General features: G+C 40.5%; 1 protein-coding gene across 1 annotated transcript; it reads left to right on the top strand.

Moving 5' to 3' along the window:
• The first annotated feature begins 2,859 nt into the window (after positions 1-2,859).
• Positions 2,860-9,579, top strand: tspan33a (tetraspanin 33a). Its single transcript, XM_023274633.3, has 8 exons — positions 2,860-3,162; positions 4,861-4,918; positions 5,188-5,315; positions 6,060-6,134; positions 6,573-6,668; positions 7,098-7,226; positions 7,317-7,478; positions 8,564-9,579. The coding sequence occupies exons 1-8, from the start codon at positions 3,061-3,063 to the stop codon at positions 8,663-8,665; spliced, it is 852 nt and encodes a 283-aa protein (XP_023130401.1). The 5' UTR covers positions 2,860-3,060; the 3' UTR covers positions 8,666-9,579.
• Positions 9,580-11,130: the final 1,551 nt, after the last annotated feature.

Raw genomic sequence — 11,130 nt, 5'->3', positions numbered from 1 at the left:
GAGCAGCTAGTGGAGAAGGTTGATGCACCTTTCTCACATGTGGCTTCGATGAAGAAGCCCTCACCCAAGGAGAAGGAGGTGAAGTTTGCTGCTGTTTATCCTCAGCTCCCAGTGCTTAGAAAGTGGGGTGACTGTTGCATCAGAGATGAGGCTGTTGGAGGATATGAGCCAGTAGTGGGAAGGATTTTGGCTAAAGCAGAGAAGAGAGGTGATGAGAGAGTGCAGAGAGGAGGTCTAGGAGAGAAGGAGACTGATGAGAGTGAGGATGGAGACAGTGATGGAGATTCTGAGAGTGAGAGACAGTGGGTTTTAAGAGAAGTTGAGAGTAGGAAAGGAAAGGTGTCAGATAGGATGTGTCCAGTGGTTGTTAGAGGCCAGAATCTGGAATACAAGCCTTGGCAGAATACTGATGTGTCAGATATACTTGAGCAGTTGCAGACTCTTTATGATGGGGCATATCCTTGGATTTTGAAGCTTGAGGAGGTCCTAGTGGGAACACAACCTGCCAGGGGAGACATTAAGCGACTCTTAGCTAGTCTCCTGGGACTTCCTGCGATGGAGGAGATCCTACAACAGGTGGGTCTTAACAGATATGTGGCAACTGAAGTGAATGATGCAGATCTCTTTGCTGCAAGTAGGGGTAGGATGTGGAGAGCACTGAGGGATACGTTCCCAACGAACATACATCCTGATAATATTTTGGTTGAGCCACTGGGTTCAGAGGAGAATCCGAGGGCCTATGTGTCCAGGGCTCATCAGATGTGGAGAAATGTCACAGGAAATGATCCAGATGTGAACCAGATGGAGAAGTTGATTCTGCGAGGTAAAATACAGAGGGGGTTGCCCTACCAGTGAGGAGTAGACTGGCAGAAGTGGTTTCTCTGGGGAGCATGATGAGAGCTGCCTACACAGATCATGTGGCTCATCTGGTGGAGCTACACAGGAAGAAGGAGCGTGCTCAGAAACAGCAGGACGAGGAGATGCTTAGGAAACTACATCAGATGCAGCTGGAGGAATCTAGGAGAGAGGCTTGTAGTGACTAGTGGTTATAGAGAAGTGAGTCTGACTCCTGAGAGCAACATACATCTACAGTGAGTGAAACAGCCAGTGGATTCTTATTGTATGATATATGATTTGAGGGTATAGTGCCTGATTTTTCAGTGTTCCACTAAGTGTGGAGACATTACATAGTTCTCATATTTGCAATACATATTGGAAGATGACTTGGATACTCAGTCCGTTGCTAAGTTGTTGCTAAGTTTTTGTTAAGTTGGTTGTTAAGTTTGATGTTGGGGTGTCACTTAAAATAGAGATGTCCAAACCTTAAGGGGATTTAGTTTGATCAAAGGGGGGACTGCAAGATGTCCTATGTATGATGTTGTTGGTTGCAAGATACTGGTGGATGATTTGTTTCTTCCTAGAACACTGAGAGTGGCTGTGGTGCAGAGATTCCTGCAGCCAAGTGGATTCAGATGTTCACATGTGGACAATGGAATGGACAATGAGAAAGGAGGGAGTATCCTGAATGAGGACACTGCAGTGGCATACTACGACATCAGAAGATGCTGAAGAGCGACAGTTTGATATATTGATGTGTTTTCATGTATGCTTACAGGATTGGATGCTGTTTCATCATGTATGATCTGTTTTATTATGAGAGGTTTACTCTTGCTTACATTTTCCTACATAGGGGAAATATTTGAATTGTGATAATGCTAGTATGTTTAGTTTAGGGGGTTTCTATAACTCTATGATGGATGTGAGTTGTTTATGAAAAGGGGATGTTTTCTCTTAGGAGGTGAGTACATTGGGATCTCAGGTGTTTTGTTTTTTTCGATTGTTTAGGGACAGTGATGTTAGGCAGGAAGAGGTCCACTGAAGGGTACGATGGGTCGACCAGCCTGACTTTGGACACTTTTTGAGTTTTATTTCTGTGACTCCCAAATGTATTTGCTTTCACTTGTTTCACAGATTCCTTTGAACCTCTTTTCTGATTGGCTTGGAGTACCATATGTGGTCGCCTAGGCAGAGGGACCGTGGGAGAATTTTCCTGTCTTGATTGTTTGATGGATAATTTGGGAAAGATAGCTGCCTGGCAGGTTTTTCGCTCTCACACTCCATAAATTTACTATGTTGCTGAGCTTGTGCCATGATTAGCATGGACAGACGAAATGTCATAAACATTTTCAATGTGACTCTTATGTACTCAATATTACGATAATTAGCGAGACAAATGTCTCGAAGGGGGGAAATATGTAGTATCTGATCTGATATGAGTTCTGATAGTTGTTGACCATAAAGTGACCTGTTAACTAACAGGAGGCAGTAAGTATTGAGGTATGTGTTTCTGCTCAAGAAATCCTATGTTGTGTTGACCTTGGGGTCCACTGTTAACCTATAGCTGACCTGTGACCCTTAGGAATGTGCAGAGTAGGGGGTTTTTGTCTGAGGAGGAGTTGTTCTTGAGTAGGGATGTAAACCAGATGCTGTAATTCGATCCTTTACCAGAGGGTATAAAATGACCACCAGCCCTTTGTTCAAGTGGGATTTTCATATTGGCTGGGAAACTCTCCACAGGCAGACCATGGTGCCTGTTCAGATGCTGTCCTTTTCAAGTAATAAATTATATTATAAAAGTAACAGTGTCAATGGACGTTTTCTTCAACATCTACACATCCTTGAGGTTTAAGAGAAACTACGACAACTTCATAATCAAATCTTTCACCTAATTATAAAAAAAAGACCCCCCAACTGTTTCTTCTCACCCACCTGGTCAGTCATGAGGTTCTTTAAGTTGAGGAGCTGCTGCTGAGTTGCAGGTTGGATCATATGATCAACGTGAGACTGAATGTCACCACCCAGTTTCTACTCACCCACTCAGTCAGTAGGAGCTCCAGCAGCTCCTCACTGCTACTGTAGATCTGACAGAAAAACCAGCTGCTGCTCGGCACCATCATCCCCATCATGCTGACGAGTCTCTGCCTTGACTTTCGCGTTTCTTCAGCTTCTTGTTGCACTTTTGCGCGCAAACGTGGATAAGACGCGCTGCCGTCCGTCGCCATGGCAAGAAGACGCAGAGGCGCAGCTGGACGTGACGAGGAGTTCACATTTGTCAGTCCAGTTGTGAAGTACCTGCTGTTCGTATTTAACTTTATATTCTGGGTGAGTGTTCCTGTGCTACTGGACTCAGTACTGAATGATAAAGATAAAAGCTGCTACTTTCTGTTCAGGTTAATCGTTGACAAGACAGAGTTGCTCACTTTAAAGCGTGTTTTAATGGCAAATGATCCGTTTAAAGACAGTTTTCTTCTGATTTCAGTTCTTCCACTCATACCAGACTTGTATTACTTCTGTTTATTTAACCTACAGCCTACAGCACCTCCTGCTTTGTTTGACTTGGTTGTTCTTTAACTTGACTGAGTGAAACTGTTCTCAGGAAAGAAGAGAACGGAAATTAACAAACACCTAAACCAGGTGTGAAGTTAACAGATAGTGACCAAGTTTTGTATTTAATTTGCAAATCAGATATGTTTCATTAGAGTTTTGTTTTGCAACTTTAGGCCCGGCTCAAAGCACAAACGTACCGGTACTGTCGTCCTCTCAGTAACTAACAAACAGCATTTTGTAGTTGGTTTCGACCGCTATTTACTGTTATTTCCTTTCCTGAAACACTCATTTTGCCAAGAAACACAACTTTTCATAAATTCATGTGCTGATGAGGCCATGCGAGGCAGATTTACTGACACTTCCACAATGAGATGTTAATAATTGTGCTCATTTGAATGACAAATTAGGTTAACAGCAAAGCTCAGCAGTAGGCTTTTAGTGTCAGCTGACTGTAACATAAGGGGATTTCTTACAGTTTTTTGTTGCTGCAGATTTGAATTGCTAAGGTTTAAAGCAGTGCAAAGGTTTTTTTGCCCGTATGTGGTTGAGGTTTAACTTCCTGAAAGCAAGAGCTGACAGTTTGTTTTTGTCTAGGTGTGCTTCTTTATATGATAAAATCTGAAATGTGATCACGTTCAGGGAGGTTTTTTTCATGCATTTACTTCCGCATTTCCAGCAGTTTCTTTAAACAAACCTGTATGTGTGAGTGAGTGTTTTGCAGCCGTGTAGAAACAGGTGAAGGCTGTGTAAAAACTTGAAACTCTTCATCGTGGAATGTGTTGTTGTCATTTCTGTTGCCTCGGGGTACAGTATGCGCCGACACACCAAAAATCACTCCCAGTTTGTTGCTCTTTTACAGTATAGAATATTCAGATTATTTACAGAATGTCCCATTTTTGTGATAATCCAGGTGGTTAAAACAAATGGTGGACTGGTGATGTGATTATTAACTGTCTAGTTTAACATGAAACGCCAACAAAATGTTCTGCTTCAGGTGTCACGTCGGGTTTATTCGCTGTGAAACTAAACCTTGACAAAAAGACAACTCTAGCTTTGCCCTCCAAACTGTCTGTGGTAACTGGATCCACTGCTTTCAGGTGGGAAGAGTATTTCTGAGGGCTCGCTATTATTCTATTGAGACCGGCAGAGGAGTGCTGAGTGAAAAGGGGCTTCATTATTTAAGGGAAGGGAACACATTGCTGTCAGGTTGATTTATTCAAATGGAAGCAGGAGGAACTTTTAAATCCAAATGATTGAATCTTAATGAACAATGTTGTGATTGTGCCATTTAAGTCAGTGCTCCGAGTGCAGTTTTGGCAAATTTTTCCACAGCCTTATCTGTGACTCATGTATCCCTCCTGCACATCTTTCATATTATTGTAGTCAGGAGTTGTGGTAAATGGAGCCACTCCCTGGACAAGTAGGAACACAGAAGTAGTGGTTTTTCACCTTCTCTTTGTATGTTCTCCTCAGATAATCTCACTGGTGATGGTGTCCATCGGAGTGTACGCTCGCATGATGAAACATGCAGGTAATTGAGCCTCTTTTACTGGTTTTTTTTTTCATATTTAGTGTGACACAGAAGGTCTGATCACATGCCAAGACTGTGCTTTTGCATCCATAAAGCTTCATTAGTCAAACTGTTCACAAGAAAACCATGACTTTGTAAATGTGTTTATCATATAATAACCTAGAAAAGATGCTTGAAACCAGAATTTCATAATCTTCTTACAAGAAGAATAACACTCCCAAGAGTTTTTCTGTTTACATCAACCTGTCTTTTCTTCTTGTCTGCCTCAGAAACAGCTCTGGCTTGTCTGTCGGTGGATCCGGCTATAATGCTGATGGTCGTGGGGGTCCTCATGTTCATCATCACCTTCTGCGGCTGTGTGGGCTCCTTACGAGAAAACATCTGCCTCCTGCAGACAGTGAGCGGACTTTAATGTTTTATTTAATGCAGACATGTGCTTTATAACAAGCTGTAGAGGTCATATTTATGCCAAAAGAACCAGATTATCTCTACAGGATTTTATTATTAGCTAAATAAAAATAGGGCTGCTACACGTATGCTACCATTCAAAAGTTTGAGATCATTTAGAAATGTCCTTGTTTTTGAAAGAAAATCTTGTTTTTTTTTCCATTGAAGATAGCATTAAATTCATCAGAATTACAGTCTAGACATTGTTAATGTGGTAGATGACTATTCTAGCTGCAAATCTTTAATGGAATATCTCCATAGGGGTACAGAGGAACATTTCCAGCAACCATCACTCCTGTGTTCTAATGCTACATTGTGTTAGCTAATGGTGTTGAAAGGCTAACTGATGATTAGAAACTCTCGAGCAAATATGTTAGCACATGAATAAAAGTGTGAGTTTTGAAATTGTCTGGGTGACTCCAAACTTTTGAACGTAATGTATGTATAATTTTAAATGTTTATAATGACATTTCATGCAAAATTTCCCTCTCAAAAGCAGCAAATAATGACCTAAAGTAGTCAAAAAATCTTTCCTGTTACTAGCTTTTTACTTTCTATTACAAGTCCTAGTTTAGTTGTTCTTAAGTGTTTAGCTTTTTCTGCAGATTTTTTCCAAGTGATGTAACAGTTGAATCTTCTTGGAGACACATTAATTTTACTCTCTGGTAACCATCCCTCTCTTTTCTGCTCCCAGTTCTGTGTCTGCCTCACACTGATCTTCATCCTGCAGCTGGCTGCTGGGATCCTCGGCTTCATCTTCTCAGATAAGGTGATCAAAGCAATATGAAGGATTGTCTGTAAAGCATTACTGTATAAATGAGAACTGTCTCAAAAAGGATTTTTTTTAAATAACCAACTTATGTAAAACTTTGAAAACACTGTAAGTCCCAACAGTATATGGAGTTGCTCATGTTATAACTGATGACTGTGGTTGTGATGGTCCTTTAAATGTGTTTGTAGATTCTTTCCTTGAGTAGATTTTGCGGAATTTGATTCTGAAAAATATCAAAAAGCGCCCTCTGCTGTAACCTGACCATAACTTTTGCAAAATTTTAATAAACTTGTCAATATAACATTAGAATTTGCTCACGAGCAGGATTGTAAATATGATTTTATATGCTTATGGCATGAGGGTGTTAATTCATAATTTAGGAATTTATGGTGTGTTTTTAAAAAAAAAAAAAAACATTTTAAATACTCTTTCAAGGCACGGAACAAAGTGACAGAGGTGATCAACAGGGCCATCGTCCACTACCGAGATGACATCGATCTGCAAAATCTCATTGACTTTGGTCAGAGAGAGGTAAAGTTTTAGCATAAATGCAGCATTTATGTCATCAGTTTTTAGTATAAATATCAGGGATGATAGCAGCCTGAACTACATTTTTGTAGTGACACTTTCAGTAAACACAGCTTTTTAAATAGGATTATCATTATCCTTTGCACATCTCATGTTGTTTCCATCATATACTGTGTAATTTTGCACATTCTGAGATGAATAAGATGCACATTCCTGCCCACTGTACATATATCTGGTACTTCTTATTATTTATAATAATTTGGATCTGTTACACTTACTGTTTATTTGACCTGCAAAAAATCTTTTCATCCTTCTTTAAAAAGCTTCTACTTGTCAGCATTTAATGTTAGCCACCACAACACCACATCAAAACCTACTTAGCAGTAAAACTCCCTCCGATTCTGATTCTTCTGACCTCTTCCGTCCCCTCAGTTTGACTGCTGTGGTGGCATCACCTACACTGACTGGTCCCAGAACATGTATTTCAGCTGCAAAGACGACAACCCCAGCAGAGAGCGCTGTTCTGTTCCCTTTTCTTGTTGCATCGTGTCCAAAGACAAGGTTTCCTTCATTTTGACACTCTGCTGACAACATTATGATAGTTTTTGTTCCTTTTTAATGTATTTCAGCTGTTTATGTCCATGCTTGCAGGTGGTAATCAACACCATGTGTGGTCAGGGGATGCAGCAACTGGAGTATGCTGAAGCTGGAAACCACATCCACACCAACGGCTGCATAGACAAACTGGTTAACTGGATCCACAGCAACCTGTTCTTACTGGGAGGCATTGCACTGGGACTGGCGATACCACAGGTAGAACATGATTGAAACCACACACATACGTATGCTACCATTCAAAAGTTTGGGGTCACCCAGACAATTCCATGTTTTCCATGAAAGCTCACACTTTAATTCAAGTGCTAGACTTAGATTAGATTTAGATTTAGACAGACTTTATTACTCAGTTGTTACAGCAGCTGGGTATTCAACAAAGGGGTAAACAATAAGACAACACAGAATATTAGGTGTTAAGTGTTATAAAGTGAAGGTAACATAACATAAAATAAGAGCATAGAAAATATAACATAGAAAGGAAAAAGTTATCAGATATACAAGAATATACAAGAGTGACAGAAATGTGCAAATAAACAGAATGTGGAAATGAGTAGATGCGGATAAGTTTACTGATAATGAATGAATGAATGAATGAATGAATGAATGAATGAATGAATGAATGAATGAATGAATGAATGAATGACGTTAGAATGTAAAGTGTCCAGCAGGCAGTGTGATAGAGTCCTTTTATGATCTGCCAGAAGCAGACATATTCAAGAGTCTTATTGCTGTGGGGAGGAATGACCTCCTGTACCGTTCCCTGGAGCAGCGGGGTTGTTTCAGTCTGTTGCTGAGGCTGTTCCACAGATTGTCCACAGTTTTATGGAGGGGGTGGGAGGTGTTGTCCATGATGGCCAGCAGTTTGGTCCTCTGCTCCACCACTTCCTCCAGGGTGACCAGCTGACAGCCAACAACAGACAACTATGCTAACATAATTGCACAAGGGTTTTCTAATCATCAGTTAGCCTTTCAACACCATTAGCTAACACAATGCAGCATTAGAACACAGGAGTGATGGTTGCTGGAAATGTTCCTCTGTACCCCTATGGAGATATTCCATTAAAAATCAGCTGTTTCCAGCTAGAATAGTCATTTACCACATTAACAATGTCTAGACTGGATTTGTGATTCATTTAATGTTATCTTCACTGGGAAAAATGCTTTTCTTTCAAAAAATAAAGACATTTCTAAGTGAGCCTAAACTTTTGATCGGTAGTGTATGTAAAACAGACCAACCACTGTAGCCACATGTTGAGCCTTCTTTTTGTTCATTTGTTTTGCAGCTGGTTGGCATCCTGTTGTCTCAGATTCTGATAAACCAGATCAAAGACCAGATCGAGCTGCAGAACTACAATCAAAAGCACCGTTCTGACCCATGGAGCTGATCCAGGAGAGACGGGACCAGATGCTGACCAGCCTGGTAATGTGACTCTTGGACCATATGTGTGGCAAACTCATGAACAGAGCAAATAAAGTGTTTTTAAACACTTGACTTGGACGTGAAACCACACTAAGTGCACGGATGGAGAAATACAACTCTGCTGCCGCCTATTGGACGTAGACTGTGCTAGCATTTACTTCTCAATCGGGCAAAGAGGGTAAACTGGATGGTAGTCAGGATATTATCACACTTTACTGAAGCGCTGCAGTGAAATATCATCTACAAATAGTCATTTATTATCATTTATTTGTTGTCAAAGATGCCAGCAGTGGAAAATGTTTCATATTTGTATTATGTTTAGCTTGTGTTCTTCTACAAATGGTTACTGGCTGAAAGGGAACTGCATTTCTGAACCTATATTTTGTAGACTTTTATATGAAAAATGTAAAAAGTTTCTGCATGCTCAGTAATGACGCTTTTATACTGACATGGAATTTACTGTATTTCACATGCTGTTTCTGTTCATGTTTTGCAAATGTGCATCCTACATTATGCACATCTCTTTATTGTTAGTTTTTGAAGATAACTGGTACACACAGGTCATTTTGTCTAGCTTCCTCTACTCTCTCCATCTTATCTTACCTCTAAGCCCAAAAAACCTGTTACAACGGAATATTATACAGTATAATAATCCTTTTTCCAACTAAACATGTTTCATTTTACAAACTAACAAATATTTATGCTGTTGCTCTGACCTTTCATCATATTGTGGCCGTGTTGCTCGTCCTGCCAAGACCTCACACTGCACATGATGTCAGTGCCTCCTTTCATTTCAGCCAGCTCACTGCCTGCATGGCTGCAGAGGGTGGATGTCTTCCTACACTGCCATCACAAATAAATGTTTGCCAAACCACACTGGCCCTGCGCACAGTTCAGATTCTGTACATATGTTGGGGATAATATAATTTAAATCCTGTAAGCGCCATTTGAATCCATCCTGCTGTTGTTTTTCATGTGTAATGACTGTTAACTAAAGTGCAAAAGAAGAAGCAGTGACTCCCAGTTTATGACAGGCCAAGTTTATATTTTGTGGTTTATCACTGAGCAGACAGTAGCTGAGGAAAAAACAGATCTTCAGCACAACAAGTAATCTCACCATCTTGATAAAGTGGAAAATTAAAGGCTGATTTCTATTGATGGTAGCTCAGGATTCAGTTTAAGAATGTTTTAATGTCTGTAAAGTACATCCATATCAGTAATATCATGTTATAATTTGACAGTTTCTTTTAACTGCAAGACCTGTCATTCAGCTGTCATTAAACCGGATCTCAGGCCCAAAGTCTAACATAACTGTGAAGCAGCAAAAACCAACACAGCCTCCCATCTCCTCCCCGTTTCTCCGCACGGCGAATAAAAACCTCGAGTTGTGAGACATATCAGCCTGAAACCTGACGCCTGTAATCTTTGGGAGCAGAAACAGTCCTGCATGTGTAACAGCCTTTGACACAAGTCCCCAATCTAAACATGACATTTCTATGTTAGTAACAGCTCCAGGAACTCCCCCTTACTGAGTTTGGCACACGGCAGGACCGACTGGATCTCCATTTGGATGGCACAAAGGAGTGAAAATTCAGTACTTTTTTTTTTTTTTTTTAAAGAGTTATGATGTGTAGTTTAGTTAAAAAAAAAAAAAAAAAAAAGGTGGAAAAGTGACAGTGTGTGGGTCTGTAGGAGTGTGTTGTAGTGAGTGTGATTGGGTTAGAGTGAGTGTGTGTTGCCCTGAGCGGCTCCAGGCCTCTGTGTGTGGTCCCTCTGACTCACTCAGGCAGCCATGTTGCTGTGGGTTTTAAGGAGGCCCAGACACACACACACACACACACACACACACACACACACACACACACACACACACACACACACACACACAGTTAACCCAGTTTTACTCTCAAAACACCGGCGGAGAAACAAAGCATCAGCCGCCGTGCAAATACCACAAGTGCACTTTCCAATTAATGCAACAACAACACCACCACCATGGTGCAGATCTGACCTGCTACAAATGTGTTTTTACTGGTGTCCCGGCCGGCGTGTTCAAAATAAAAACATAACTTGAGCATTAAAAATGTGACTGTGTGAGTTTAGAGTTTCATGTATGTTAATATTTTAGATTTCTGCAGCCTCCTTAACCAGGACAGAGGAAGCTCAGACCATTAGGAGTGTCCCAGAGGAGAGTCATTTAAAGCAGTTTTGAGTTATTAGCCGTGTTCCTTCACTGCCTCTCTCACACACACATATACTCACACACACTCTGCTGACATGTACTGTCATGTAACAACGAAAACTTCACGTAAATTCTTAATATATGATTCAAAATAAAAACTGAGAAATTCTTATTGCATCATATTTAAGGGGAAATTCCCAACAATAAACAGTTTTTCTAAAGCAGATTTAGATGTTTTTTAAACATCT

Source organism: Amphiprion ocellaris, chromosome 21 (assembly GCF_022539595.1).
Source record: "Amphiprion ocellaris isolate individual 3 ecotype Okinawa chromosome 21, ASM2253959v1, whole genome shotgun sequence".
Taxonomy (NCBI): domain Eukaryota; kingdom Metazoa; phylum Chordata; class Actinopteri; family Pomacentridae; genus Amphiprion; species Amphiprion ocellaris.
Note: the sequence above shows the minus strand (reverse complement) of the source record. Positions and strands in the feature narration are given on the sequence as shown.